The sequence below is a fragment of the Hylobates moloch genome, unplaced genomic scaffold, assembly GCF_009828535.3.
Source record: "Hylobates moloch isolate HMO894 unplaced genomic scaffold, HMol_V3 SCAFFOLD_346, whole genome shotgun sequence".
NCBI classification, from domain to species: Eukaryota; Metazoa; Chordata; class Mammalia; order Primates; family Hylobatidae; genus Hylobates; species Hylobates moloch.
In genome coordinates this window covers 1-15,050 of record NW_026652621.1, presented here as the reverse complement: position 1 = coordinate 15,050, position 15,050 = coordinate 1, and the positions used below count along the sequence as shown (strand labels likewise).

General features: G+C 52.9%; 1 protein-coding gene across 1 annotated transcript; it reads right to left on the bottom strand.

Annotated features, from left to right (window-relative positions):
• Positions 1 to 1,390: 1,390 nt before the first annotated feature.
• LOC116464265 (mucin-12-like) lies at positions 1,391 to 15,045 on the bottom strand (the record flags this gene model as incomplete). Its single annotated transcript, XM_032147559.2, has 11 exons — positions 1,391 to 1,652; positions 2,287 to 2,375; positions 4,246 to 4,322; positions 5,844 to 6,005; positions 6,770 to 6,932; positions 7,022 to 7,093; positions 7,470 to 7,621; positions 10,757 to 10,821; positions 11,155 to 11,282; positions 13,346 to 13,447; positions 14,397 to 15,045. Coding segments are annotated over 11 exons (1,701 nt in total), but the record flags the coding sequence as incomplete, so codon positions are not given.
• Positions 15,046 to 15,050: the final 5 nt, after the last annotated feature.

The following is a 15,050-nucleotide window of genomic DNA, read 5'->3' as shown; positions in this document are numbered from 1 at the left end:
TGGGCAGCGGGGCATGGGGGTCACTCACCCTGCTCTGCAGCAGCTTGTGGGGGCAAGAGCGAGAGGACCAAGGTCAGCAGACACAGTGCCATGGTCCCTGGTCTCGGCATCGGAGCTCCGAGCAGGTCTCACTTGCCTGTCACCCCCAAAGGAGCTGGCGAAATGAGCCTCAGAGAAGCAAACTCATAAATAAAGGGTGCCAGAGACCTTTGGTCCCTGAGACACTGGGGATCAGGGGCCAGCCTGAGCCTGAGTCAGTCTGGAAGCTTACCTCATGACTTGGGGCGCAGGGCCTGTTTCAGACCAAAGGGCAGAGGGAGGGGGTGCCGCTCCCTGGCCTGGCAGCCCATAGGCGTGAGGGTTATCAGCTTTATCACCCCAACAGAGGGGCAGCCCAGGGGGCCTGTAGGAGCCAGGGGGGAGCTGATGAGATCCCCCCGACCGAGGGTGGTGGGAGATGGGCAAGAGGGACCGGGCCTGAGCTGGGAAAGGAGGAGGGTACCACCTGCATTTGACCCTAACCCCTAGCAGAGACGCCCCCTTTGTCTCTTCTCTAACCCTTCTTATTGGCTGGGTATGGTGGCTCACACCTGTAATCCCAGCACTTTGGGAGGCTGACATGGGAAGATCACTTGAGATCAGGAGTTTGAGACCAACCTGGCCAACATGATGAAACCCCATCTCTACTAAAAATACAAAAATCAGCCAGACATGGTGGTGGGCGCCTGTAATCCCAGCTACTCAGGAGGCTGAAGCAGGAGAATCGCTTGAACCTGGGAGGCGGAGGTTGCAGCGAGCCAAGATAGTGCCACCATACTCCAGCCTGGGCAACAGAGCAAGACTCTGTCTCAGAAAAAATAAATAAATAAAATAACCCTTCTTATTGTCCTATGAGTCTACCCTGAAGACATGGCCATGCCTGGGCAGGGAGTTCCTGGGTTTGGTCTGTGGGTTCCGAGGTAAGCACGGCGCCCATGGCCATCTGGAGTGACCCTGCCCTGTGCAAGCTCCGCGGAGCCAAGTGCTCACTCCCTGGCCAACTGGGGTTGAACCTGAGGTCCTCTCCTGTCCCCAGAACCTGACAGTAGGCTTTTCTGCCACAGGGACCTCAGCAGAGGCAGGCCTAGCCCCGTCCTGACTGGAGCAGGGGAGGGGGCCCCCTGCCAGGACACAGGAAGGGGCCCAGAGCATTCGTTCCATGCCCCATTCAGCAGTCAGTCCCGGGAGAAATCCCTTCCCAGGAGGGCTCTGACCCCCAACCCGACCCCAACTGCGGAAGGAGGGGAAGGAAACCTCTCACTTCTCATTCTGAGCTTTAAGATTTGCTTTTATTGGTAGGGAAATTCCAGAGTGAGGAGGCCACCCAGGAGGAGACAGGGGTGCGGAGGCTTCTGGGAGTCTAGAAACTCCTGGATGGAGGGGCTTACAGCCCCCAGCCTTCCCCAGCAGGAGCACAGGCAGGGGACTGGCCAAGTCTGTCAGCTCAGAGCAGGACCAGCTTCAGGGCCTGACTTCGGTCTCCTCTTGACCAACTCCGGAGGCCTGTGGGGGGCTCTGTGTTTGCAGCTCTCCTGCACAGAGACAGATGAGGGTGGGAGGCCCCCGTTGGTTCACACAGCGGATGCTACCATCTCCGGCCTCTGGATGTGGAGCTAGGGGGCGGGAGAGAAGAGGTGAGGCCAAGGGGCAGACCCGGGAAAGGGGGAGCCCCAGGAGGAAGAGGGAGCCCTGGGGGGAGGAGGGATCCCCAGGGGGAGGAGAGAGTCCCAGGGGGAGGGAGGGAATCCTAGGGGGAAGGGAGGGATTCCTAGGGAGAGGAGGGAGTCCTGGGGGGAGGGGGGAGTCCCAGGGGAAGGGGCAGGCCCAGGTGAGGAGCGAGTCCTAGGGAGAGGAGGGCATCCTGGGGGAGGAGGGAGTCCCAGGGGGAAGGGAGGGAGTCCCAGGGAGAGGAAGGAGTCCTGGGGGAGGAGGGAGTCCCAGGAGAAGGGAGGGAGTCCTGGGGGAGAAGGGAGTCCCAGGGGTAGGGAGAGTGTCCTAGGGAGAGGGAGGGAGTCCTAGGGGGAGGAGAGAGTCCCAGGGGAAGGGAGGGAGTCCCGGGGGAAGGGAAGGGGTCGCAGGGGAAGGGAGGGAGTCCCAGGGGAAAGGGAGGGAGTCCCAGGAGGAAGCGAGAGAGACCCAGGGGGAGGAGGGAGTCCCAGGGGGAGGGAGGAAGTCCCAGGGGGAAGAGGGAACCCCAGAGGAAGTGGAGCAGCCTCAGGGGGTGGGGGCAGCTCGCAGCTGAGTCACCTCTGTGCGGGAGTCAACAGTCTCCAGGGTGGGCCGGAAGTTGTTGTAGGCGTTCTCAAGGCCGAATCTGCTATCCCTCAGATTCTGGTCTGTAGGGAGAGGCCGTGATGAGTGATGGGAGCCTTGGTGGGGGGAGGATTAGGGGGCAGAGGGGATTTCCTCTAGGAAAAGGAAGAGTCAGCCCGGCATCTGCCCTACACCCTTTCCCACTGCCGACCACCCCTCCGACCCTGCATCACTGGGCTGCGGGTAAGTGCCGAGCCTGCCTGGGGAGCCGCCCGCTGGACCCCGGAACAGGAGGGAGCGAAGCAGAAGCCCCCCACATGCACGGGGTGGAAGCGGGGGCACGGAGGAGCGGGCGTGCAGCCCTGGACTCAGGGGTGAGGTCAGAGTGGAGCGGGAGACAGGGCTGGCTCTGGGTCAGCAGGGCCGCCCTCCCTCATAGCAACGGTAACCATAGCAGGCAAAAAAGCTGCGTCTAGAATCTTCTTCCAGCATCCTCCCGGAGCACAGCGATCACTTACTTCCTGGTCCCACAGAACTACTCACTCTCTGGACTCCGGGGCTCTCCCTGCACCTCTGACCCCTCTTTGTCTGCCTCCTCCTAGATCGGGGTCCTCATGCCCTACCTGTCCTTCTACAGTGGCTCCTGGAGGGGGGGTTCCTCTTTCACCCTCCTCACTTCTCACTCTGCATTCTCCCCGATGAATGGACAAACCTCTATTCCAGTCCCTGGTTCAGGCTGCAGACCCCTCCCGGAGCTTCAGACAGGCACGAGCCTTGCAGCCTCCCCCTCAGCACCCACCAGCCCCCCAACTCAGTGTGCTCCACCGGCTGCTTCTCCCCCATCCTTCGGGGCCCAAGAGTCAACTCAGACAATCTCGGAAATCCTCCCTCACTCCCTCTCCCTCTCCTACCCCCTCAGCCATATCTCCACCAGGCTGCGTCTCCTCTCCCTCCCCTAACCTCCTCAGCCTCACTTCCTCCACCTGGTCTCCCTGCTTTAGTGCTCCCTGAATGGCCTTTTGAGTAAAAAAAATTCAAAATGTGACCAGGCATGGTGGTTCATGCCTGTAATCCCAGCACTTTGGGAGGCCAAGGCGCGTGGATCACCTAAGGTCTGGAGTTCGAGACCAGCCTGGTCAACATGATGAAACCCTGTCTCTACCGTCTCAACTAAAAATACAAAAATCAGCTGGGCGTGGTGGCATGCCTCCCAGCTACTAGGGAGGCTGAGAGCAGGAGAATCGCTTGAACCTGGGAGACAGAGGTTGCAGTGAGCCAAGATCGCGCCACTGTACTCCAGCCTGGGCGACAGAGCGAGACTCTGTCTCACAAAAAAAGGTGGGCGGCCAAAGCCCCTCAACCCCCCACCCCATTCCCGAAGCCCTGCCAACCTCATGTCCCTCACTCTTTCTTTGTGAGATTGACCTGCCTTCCCTTCCCCACCAAAAGCAAGCTCCTTCCCAACTGCAGCCGTTTCTCATGCAGTGCCCCCTGCCTGGGCACTGTCCTCACTGGGATAAGGCCTCCCTGCTTACTGGGCTCCCACTGTGTTGAAGGAGGAAGCACACCTGCTTACTCACCTGCTCAAGAGTCAGTCTCATCTGAGGGCTTCTCTGACGCCCCCCATCCCCACCCAGGCTGGGTCAGGTCCACCCCTCTGCTCCCTCTGCCCTGGGAATGGCCCTATCACCCCGATTAGCTGAGTGTGCATTGGATGCCCTCACTGAGTTGGTCTCCAGGGGCAGGATCTGGTTCTCAACCGCTCCTGCACCCTTGCACACAGCAGGGGTGGTGTCTGGGTTCGGGGCTGCAGTGGCAGGTGGGGAACGGGCTGTCAGCCACAGCCACCCCGAAGGGGGGAAGGACCCCACGTCACCCCCACAGGCACAGGCACTACCCTGCCTTTCTTCACCCTCCAGCTCTGCTCATCTCCTTGCCCTTAACTAGAGGTACCTTCCCAGATGGCCGTCTTCTGGAAGATGCCAGGGGTGCCTTCCTTTCGCCACTCTTGAGGCACATCATACTGTTCCCTGCAGACAGAAATGCCGTGAGCAGCTGTAGGCAAGGAGGCCGAGGAGGGACTTGGTGGACCCTGACCTTCAGCTTCCCTCGAGGGGACAGTCACAGCCACACCCCAAGTCACAGATGGCAGCGATGATGGCAGAGAACAAAAAGTAGTATCACCATGGCTTCCCCTCTACCAAGGCAGGCACTGGCCAGGCCTCCTGGCTGCCCCTCACTCCCTTTAGTGGGCCTCAGTTTCCATATCCGTGAGATGGGGGCATAGGGTAGCTCCCTTCAATTGCCGACTTCGGGTCAGGTACTGTGCCAGGGTTTCCCAGCAAACTTCACAGGTGCATCTTATCCCATTTTACAGCTGGGAAAAGCAAGACCCAGATGCTCCATCTCAGCTTCCCCATGTGGTGCTGTGCTCTGTGGTGGCCAAGGTGAGTTATAACTAACTACGGGGAATGTCATTACATAGTCTAATTTCCACACATACGCTTCTGTTTCCATTCTCTGTGTTATGGTTTGAATGTATCCTTTAAAGTTCATGTGTTGGAAATTTAATCCCCAAGGCAGCAATGCTGAGAGGTAGGACCTTGAAGACATGATTAGGTCATGAAGGTGCTGTCCTCGTGAAGGGATTAACATCATTATCTCTAAAGTGGGTGTGTAATAAAAGCGAGTTCAGACAGCCAGGGGTGGCAGCTCACACCTGTAATCCCAACAACTTTGGAGGCTGAGGTGAGAGGACTGCTTGAGGCCAGGAGTTTCAGACCAGCCTGGGCAATATAGTGAGACCCTATTTCTACAACACAATTTAATTTAATTTAATTTAATTTAAGGGGCACGGTGGCTCACACCTGTAATCCCAGCACTTTGGGAAGCCAGGGTGGGTGGATCACTCAAGGTCAGGAGTTCGAGACCAGCCTGGCCAACATGGTGAAACCCCATCTCTATTAAAAATACAAAAATTAGCCAGGCATGGTGGAATGCACTTGTAATCCCAGCTACTCGAGAAGCTGAGGCATGAGAATCGCTTCAACCTGGGAGGCAGAGGTTGCAGTGAGCCAAGATCATGCCACTGCACTCCAGCCTGGGTGACAGCAAGACCCTGTCTCTTAAAGAAAAAAAAATAAGTGAGTTCAGCCCTCTCTTCCTCTCTGTCCATGTAATGCAGACTGCCATGTTGCCGTGCTGTGATGCAGCAAGAAAGTCCTCACCAGATGCAGCCCCTTAATCTTGGACTTCCCAGCCTCCAAAACTGTAAGCCAAATAAACTTCTATTGTTTATCAATTACCCACTGGTGGTATTCTGTTATAATAGCACAAAATGGACTAAAACACTCTGCCAAATTGATGTATCCTATAGGAAGGCTGCCCTTTGCTGCACCCAGGGCTGGGAGGGTCTGGGCACCCCGTCTGGCCTCAGCTGACCTCTCTGATTGCTGGCCTGGAAGAAGCAGAGCCTTAGGACATTCAGACAGTGGCCACCTCAGGATCTGTCCCCTCTGTCTGGGCCTGCGGTGCTGGCCCCACAAGCTCACCTGTGCTGTTTTCTCTGGGATAGGCTGAATAAGATGACTAGGATGATCAATGCGAGCAGCAGCACTGCCATCACAGCCCCCACGATCCCATACACGAGGCTCTTGGCGATGTTGAATTCACAGGTCTCTCCCCAGTACCAGTGTGTGTCCGTATTTGGGCACCTGGGGACACAGACAAGCTCAGGCTGAGCCCCAGAGATCCCTCACATCCAATATCCCGAGGGCTAACCCACTCTCCTAAGCACAGGAAACCAGATCTCCCTCACTCCAAGGGCTGGAGCTCAGCCCCCAGAGAGCCTGGGTCCCTGACTTCCTCAGGCTGATGGGCACTGAGGGAGTTGGGGGGACCTGGAGACTGCAGATCAGCAATTCAAATGACTAGGGCTCAGGGGGACCTGAGAGTGTTGGGTGTCTCGTCCCGGACACATGCCATTCACCCACCTAATCTCTAAGCAGCTGCCACCTAAATGGGCCTGTTATCATGTTTTTTATTTTGCACTTTAATTTATGGTCTGTGGACTTAGTGCTCTGGCTGCAGCTAGAGGTAATCTTGACAGCATGGCAGAGATGACATCAGGGAAATTAACAATATAGACAGATATAGAGATTGAGATAGAGATACAAAGATAGAGATAGCGATACAGACAAAGATAGAGATAGAGATAGATTTGGAAATTGACAGCATGAACTTTCTCAGGAAGGGATTGCCCAGCTCTGGGACCTCTGTGTCTATAATCTACTCCTACTCCTCACTCTTGTGGGTGTGGGGGGTGGGGATGAGGATACAGGGGAGAGGTATGTCCAGGAGTGGGGAGGAGGCACCTGCCAAGCTCTACTCAATCCCCCAACCCTGTGGGTGACTGCTGGGGAGGGGGAGGGCCCTATCACCAGGACAGAGTGGGTGCTGGGCTTGTGGGGACACTCACAGGCAGCGGGGGCCACTGCGTTGCAGCTGACATGTGCCCAGGTTACAGTTCATTTGCGACTTCGTTCTTTTGGTGCACTTGTTCACACAGGCCAGCTTCCCATCCAAGACATCCACATAGTAGAATTGGGCATATCCTTCGGCAGCCTTCTGGGTGCATTGCTCTGGGGGAGAGGGGCAGGCAGCATGCATGAGCCTGGCCAAAGCACCCCAGCCCCCACTCTTAGTGCCCACGCTCCACATAGCCGCTTACCCTGGAAGTCAAAGCCCGGCGTCACTGATGAATCCACGAAAGTGTCATCTTCACTATAGCACAGTATGGCCTCTGCCGAGAGTGGATGGGAAAGAAGATGGAACAGAAACACTTCCCTCTGCCTCCCTGGGGGTAGCCAGGCCTCTCTGTCTTCTTCTATACCATGCCCTCCCCTGGGCCAGTGCCCATGGGGGTCTTTGTCCACCCTAGACATGCAGCTGTGCTTGTGAGAAGGCTCAAATGGGGATATGACAGCCTCAGCCTGGGACCCAGAGGGGGCTGTTGGGAGCAGCTTTGGGATCTGGGGAAGGCACCCTGGGCCTGGCTTCTGGGTTCCTGTGGCAGAAGTCTTGGGAGTCCCAGAAGAAAGAAGAGATAGGGGAGGGAGAGGTCAAGGTCACGATCTCCAAGACACCCACAGGTGTCAAGGGGTTTTAGGTGAGCTTACCTCTGCAGGAATCGGGATTAACAGGAATTGTTTTGGTTTCATTCACAATCTTGGCCTTTACAATCTCTGCCAGGTTTTCAAACAGTTTCTCATACTCTAAAGTGTAGTCTGTCTCCAGAATGACATCGTTCTTGACCACGATGCTACCATTGCTAGAAGTGGGAATTGTTTCATTAGTTACCCATGTCACCACCCAGCCAGCGAGTGGAGCCCAAGCACCCAGAGGGGTAATTGGAGATGAAGCCGCCATGTGACCCAGAGGTGAGAAAGAATACAGAGTCTTCCCTCCAGCAGCTAACCACCCAGACAGAGGGAGGAGAGCAAAACGATTCAAGATCTCAAATATCATGATCACGATAAATGCCAATGAGTGAAATGCATCTCTCACAAAACAGAGGCTCTTGGATGAACAGATGGAGAGATTTGAATCCCTGTGTCCTGTTGATGTGAAGGTAAAATAGTGCAGCTGCTATGGAAAACAGTATGGAGCTCCTCAAAAAATTTAAAACAGAATTAATGCATGATCCAACAATTCTACTTCTGGGTATATATACAAAATAACTGAAAGCAGGTCTTGAATTTATATTTGTACCCTCGTGTTTTTAGTAGCATTATTTACCATAGCCAGAAGGTGGAAGCAAACCAAGGGTCCATCAACAGACAAACGGAGAAACAAATGTGGTCTATTGTGGAATTATTATTTAGCCTTAAAAAGGAAGTACAAGGCAAGAAGTGCGGTGGCTCATGCCTATCATCCCAGCAATTTCGGAGGCCGAGGTGGGAGGACTGCTTGAGGCCAGGAGTTCAAGACCAGCCTGGGCAACATGATGAGACCCCATCTCTACAAAAAATACAAAAATTAGCCAGCCAAGTTGGTGCACACTTGTAGTCCCAGCTACTCAGGAGGCTGCGGCAGGAGGATCGCTTGAGCCCAGGAGTTTGAGGCTGTGGTGAGCTATGACTGCACCACTGCACTTCAGGCAACAGAGCAAGACCACATTTTTTAAAATTTAAAAAACAAAGAAAAAGTTAAGTTTCTAACCTAGAAGCTACTCCTTCAATAGCCAATGATGCAGCTGTGGGGAGAGAGATTGAGACAAGGCAAGTCATCTGTCACTGTCATTTTGAAAGATAAGCCAGTAGTAGGACTCAGGAGGACTTGAACAAAAAAAATCCTGAGCCAACATGGAAAGACCAGAGTACCGATGCTGAGCCAGGGGCAAGGTTGGGGCACTGGGACCCTCTCTTCCCTGCTGCAAGGACACGGCACCCTTGAGGCGCCCTTCCTACCCCTCTATCTGCCCCTTTCCATTCTGCACTGGGGGCTCTGGCTAGATCTTAAATGTTGGTGCTTTCCAGCTTCACTCCTGGGAGACCCTCGTTTTGTGCCATGACCCTCCCTCGCCCCCGACATGGGCCATCTCATCCCACTCCCAGGACTTCCAGTGACATCCATCTGGGGATACCAATGCCTGTGTCTCTCATAAGACCCTTTAGAGGCTGGGTGTGGTGGCTCACGCTTGCAGTCCCAGCACTTTGGGAGGCCGAGGCAGGAGGATCACTTGAACCCAGGAGTTTGAGACCAGCCCGGGCAACATAGCAAGACCCCATCTCTGCAAAAATTACAAAAATTAGGCCAGGGCAGTGGCTTACACCTGTAATCCCAGCATTTTCGGAGGCCAAGGTGGGCGGATCACTTGAGGTCAGGAGTTCGAGACCAGCCTGGCCAACATGGTGAAATACTAAAAATACAGAATTTAGCCGGGTGTGATGACATATGCCTGTAGTCCCAGCTACTCGGGAAGCTAAGGCAGGATAATCACTTGAACCTGGGAGGTGGAAGCTGCAGTGAGCCGAGATTGCACCACTGCACTCCAGCCCAGGCGACAGAGCAAGACTCTGTCTCAAAAAAAAGCAAAACAAAAAAAATTACAAAAATTAGCCAAGCATGATGGTGCAGGCCTGTAGTTCCAGCTACTCGAGAGGCTGAGGTAGGAGGATTGCTTAACCCGAGAGGTTAAGCCTGCAGTGAGCCGTGATTATGCCACTGCATTCCAGCCTAGGCAAGAGAGCGAGAACCTGCCCCCACTGATCCCCCCAAAATAAGACCCTTTAGGGCACGTTCCACTGCTGCATCACGCAACCACTCCATGTGGCTGGGCCCTGGGCACTTCAAACTTGATGTGGTGCACACTGAACTCATCATCTCCTTCCCCCATTCTACCCCTCATGATATTCCTCGACCCAGCACAGGGCACCCCACACCTCCAGCAGCCCAGAAATCTGCCCTCGTTCCTCATTCTTCCCTCCCTCCTCTCCCGCAGCAAATCCCATGGTCTGCTAGTCCTGCCTCCCAAAGACCTCTCATGCTGGACCTGTTTTCTCCTATACTGTCACCTATCTGGTGTAGGCCACCATCATCTCCAGTACAGACTTCTGCTTATGCAATCTCCACCCTACAGCCAGACTGAGTTGTCTACTCCGCAGACTAGACACTAGCCCTCTTGGGCCTACACTGCTGATGCCGAAAGTCTAACTAACTTGGCATAAGCCATCTTTCCAGCCTCCTTCCCCATCACTGCTCCTTTGCTCTTAATCACTCAGCTGTTCTGAGCGTCTTTAGGTTCCTGGAATCTGCCCTCCTCTCTCTCACCTCTGGGCTTCTTCTCATCGATTCCCTCTGCCGCAACTGCCTCTCCTTCCCTTCCCTCTCTCTGGATCCTTCCTCCTCATCCTTCAAGCCTCAGTTTTGCTGTTACATTTTTTCTTCTTTTTGTAGAGATGGGGTCTTGCTATGTTGCCCAGGCTAGTCTCGAATTCCTGGCCTGAAGTGATCCTCCCCCCGTGGCCTCCCAAAGCATTGAGATTACATACATGAACCACCGTGCCCAGCCTGTTATCAGTTTTTCCAGGAAGAATTCCTTCTGCCTCACCAAGCTTTGCTTTTGGGACCTCTCCCAGGGCACTCTGTGTGCCCCTCACTGAAACTCTAAGCAGACTGCATAGCCACTTTTCCATCTGTGTGTTCTGCCACTCTGAGCTCCAGGAAAACTGGGACTACTGTGTTCCCAGCACCCAGCAGGGGGCTGGCTTTCAACAAATGCGTGTTGAGTGGATGAATGAATGAAGAATGAAAAGTGTCACAGCCCCCGGTGTTACCTAGCGGCTGCAGGCCTCTCTGACCCAACCACTATTGATATTCTAGCCATTGATGATAGGAGGAGGCAGGAAAGCAGGGACAAGGAGGATTTCCCCACATCTATAAACCTGCCCCCCAATATACTCACAGCAATCTCCGAATGTTCACCCCTCTATACTGTGGAAGATCGTCGCCCTTCAAAACGACATCCATCTGAAAGAAACAAGGCAGCGAAGGTCACACAGAGCTAGAGCGTGAAGACTCTCCTGTTCGCCTTCTTGAGACAGCCCTAGGCACCTTTCTGTGGAGCCCATGTAAGGTCCCACAGGAAGAAACACCAACCCAGGAAGCTCCCTCTGCCATAATGTGGGTCATGTGGGGCTGAAGGCTGGAAGCTCTCAGAGGACCTCCTTTCAAGACTTAGGGAGACTGGTAGGGAGGGGGCTCATGAGCAGAAGAACTCAGATCACTAAGTTGGGGTGCACCCCTCAATTTCCTCTCACGTGGGACATCACCCTGGGGTGTCTGGGTGTGCCTTGGTCTTACCCGGTTCTTGAAGAGGGTACTGAAGTTCTGGTATTCCTGGGAGGATAAGTCATTCATCTTCTCTGTGAAATTCCTGTAAGTCACTTTCACTCTCATACCTAAAGCAGCTCTGAGTTTTTCTGGGGTTTCTGTGGGAAAAGGCCATGATATGCGTAAGACAGAAACCTCCCAATAATGTCCCCCAGGATTGATACATTCTCTGCCTGTGGGTGTCTTGAAGGTGAAAGAAACTTAAGAGGAAGGTGGGGTCACTGTTCCCTGTCTCCCAAAACCCTGAGGAGCCAGTGGCCAGGAGGGAAAGGGACAGAACTAAGTACAGAAGCCGTCTGATGAGGGGGGCAGGTGAGCTAATGGAAAGGGCCCTGGACCAGGTGCTGTGGCTCACACCTGTAACCCCAGTGCATTGGGGAGATGGGAAGACCTGCCTGGGCAACAAAGGGAGACCCTGTCTCCACAAAAATAAAAAAATTAACCAGGCGTGGTAGTGCACGCCTGTAGTCCCAGCTACGCGGGAGGCTGAGGCCAGAGGATAACTTGAGCCCAGGAGTTCGAGGCTGTGGTGAGCTATGATCTACACCTCTGCACTCCAGCCTGGGCCACAGAGCGAGACCCTATCTCAAAAGAAATGGAGGTTCTTAAAACTAAAAATAGAGCTACCGGCCAGGTGCAGTGGCTCACACCTGTAATCCCAGCACTTTGGGAGGCCGAGACGGGTGGATCATGAGGTCAGGAGATCGAGACAATCCTGGCTAACATGGTGAAACCCCATCTCTACTAAAAATACAAAAAAAAAAAAAAAATAGCCGGGCATGGTGGCGGGCACCTGTAGTCCCAGCTACTCGGGAGGCTGAGGCAGGAGAATGGTGTGAACCTGGGAGGTGGAACTTGCAGTGAGCCGAGATCACGCCACTGCACTCCAGCCTGGGCAACAGAGCAAGACTCCATCTCAAAAAAATATATATATATACCATACAATCCAGCAATCCCACTCTTGGGTATACACCCAAAAGAAAGGAAATCAGTACATCGAAGAGATCTCTGCACTCCCATGTTTGTTGCTGTTCACAATAGCCAAGACTTGGAAGCAACCCAAGTGTCCATCAACAGATGAATGGATAGAGAAAATGTGGTACATATACACAGTGGAGTACTATTCAGCCATCAAAAAGAATGAGATCCTGTCAATTGCAACAACATGGATGGAACTGGAGGTCATTGTTAAGTGAAATAAGCCAGGCACAGAAAGACAAACATTGCATGTTCTCACTTATTAGTGGAATCTAAAAGTCCAAACAATTGAACTCATGGAGGCAGAGAGTAGAAGGATGGTTACCAGAGGCTGGGAAGGGTAGTAGGGTGGAGGTGAGAGGGAGGTGGGCATGGTTAATGGGTACAAAAAATGTATAGTTAGAAAGGATGGATAAGACCTAGTATTTAACACAACAGCGTGACTGTAGTCAATAATAATTTAATTGTACATTTAAAAACAACTAAAATAGCTGGGCGCAATGGCTCATGCCTGTAATCCCAGCACTTTGGGAGGCTGAGGCAGGCGGATCAGTAGTTCCATAACAGCCTGGCCAATATGGTGAAACTCCATCCCTATTAAAAATACAAAAATTAGCTGGGCATGGTGGCCTATGCCTGTAATCTCAACTACTCAGGAGGCTGAGGCAGGAGAATCGCCTGAACCCAGGAGGTGGAGGTTGCAGTGAGCCAAGATCGTGCCACCACACTCCAGCCTGGGAGACAGAATGAGACTCCCTCTCAAAAAATAAAATAAAATAAAAAAATAAAATAATATAAAATAACTAAAATAGTACAATTGGATTGTTTGTAACATAAAGGTTAAATGCTTGAGGGAATGTGTACCCCATTCTCCATGCTGTGATTATTACACATTGCATTCCTGTAACAAAACATCTCATGTATACTCCATAAATATATACATCTACTATGTACCCCCCAAAATTAAAAATTACAAAAAATCGACCACCCCATTTTTCTACCTTCTACTTTTGTCCTTGAAGGCAAAGGTAGAAGGTTCGTGTTCTCCTTACAGTGTTGCTGGGAAGAGTCACACCTCCTCCACCTGCAAGTGAGGCAGTGGCTGATCCTTCCAACACTGCCATGCTGTTTTCAGGGGTCAAAGGGCCTGCAAAGAGCTGCAGGTCTCAGAAAAGGTCATTACCTACAGGGAAGGATTCCAGAGGGGACAAGCACTGGTAACCAACGTAGCCTTGGGGACAGACACATTGTTTTCCATTCCAAATTTGTCCTTCCTGGCACAACCCTGTGGAGAGATAGAATCCACAGCAGTCACTGTGGGAGCCCAAAGGGCAAAAACATGCACTCCCATTCCAGGTCCAGTCACTCAGCATTGCACTGGAGAGCAGGATGGTGCCAGATGACCGCACAGCAACGAAGACACCTCTGCTGCCACCCCTGCCCCCGGGAGATAGTAAGAAAGGGAGGAGGAACAGCAGAGAGTAAGGAAACAAAAGATATAAGAGGTCTAGCTATGAAAAAAGCACTCTTATGTACCAAAAGGGGACAACTCTACCCATGGGATCACCTGGAACAGAGAGGAGAAAGGGTTGGAAATGTGAAACAAAACCACAGGAGGCCAAAGCAATCGCGGATTCTCATGATGACAGACAGAAGGAGGCTGGGCGTGGTGGCTCATGCCTATAATCCCAGCACTTTGGGAGGTTGAGGTGGGTAGATCACATGAGGTTAGGAGTTTGAGACTAGCCTGGTCAACATGGTAAAAACTCATCTCTACTAAAAATACAAAAATTAGCTAGGCATGTTGGTGGGCACCTGTAATCCAAGCCACTCAGGAGGACAAGGCAGGAGAATCGCTTGAACCCAGGAGGCAGAGGTTGCAGTGAGCCAAGATCGTGCCATTGCACCCCAGCCTGGGCAACAGGGCAAGACTCTGTCTCAAAAAAAAAAAAATCCAGAGAGGAGGGGTTCATGGAAGGATGAAAAATAAATAAATAAATAAAACCACCCTGGAGTCATAGAGGAAGCAGAGATTGTCATCATAGATGTGTGGGGACCAGTGAACGGCACATGAACACTGGAAGTGGTATCGAACCCAGAAACTGGATAATCAGTAGACCCAAGTAAAGTGGAAGATAGAGGAAAAGAACCAAGAGAGTTTGTAATGGTTGAAGGAGACTCATGGACAGGTCTGGAGAAGAAGCTAAATGTGGATGAAATGGAAAGGGCAGTACCTGGTGCTAAGGTTTCCAGGCTTTCAGTAGACACAATTGTAGAAGTGAAGCTTGGACTGGTGTGGAAGGTGGTAGATTCCTCAGTGAGGCCTGATGTGCTGGAACTGGCAGGAAAGAGTGTTGTGTAAGTAGGGGATGGGCTGATGTAGAACGTTGTAGATTCTCCAAGGTCTGAGGTTGTGGAGCGGGCAGGTAAGGGTGTTGTTCCAGTTGCATCTGAACTGCTGTGGAAGGCTGTTGATTCCTGACCAATGTCTGTGGTTGTGAGGGTGGCAGGTAACACTGTTAGGGTGAAGCCTGGGCTGCCAGGGAAGGGTGTAGATTGTTGACTATGAATGGAGGTTGTGGTGCTGTCAGAAAACGCTGTGGTTTCAGTTGAGCCTGCGCTGCTGTAGAAGGTGGTAGATTCCTCATTAAGGCCTGGAACTGTGGTGCTGGCAGGTGACACTGTTGACGGAGCTGAGCCTGGTTGGCTGTGAGGGGTGGTAAATTCTTGAGCAAAGGATGAAGTTGTGATGCTCCCAGGGGACAGCGTTGTGTCAGTTGAGCCTGGCTTATTGTGGAAAGTTGCTGATTCCTGACTGAGGCCTGAGGTGGTGGTGCTGGCAGGAAACACTGTTGTGTGTGTTGACCCTGCTTGGCTATCGAAGCTGG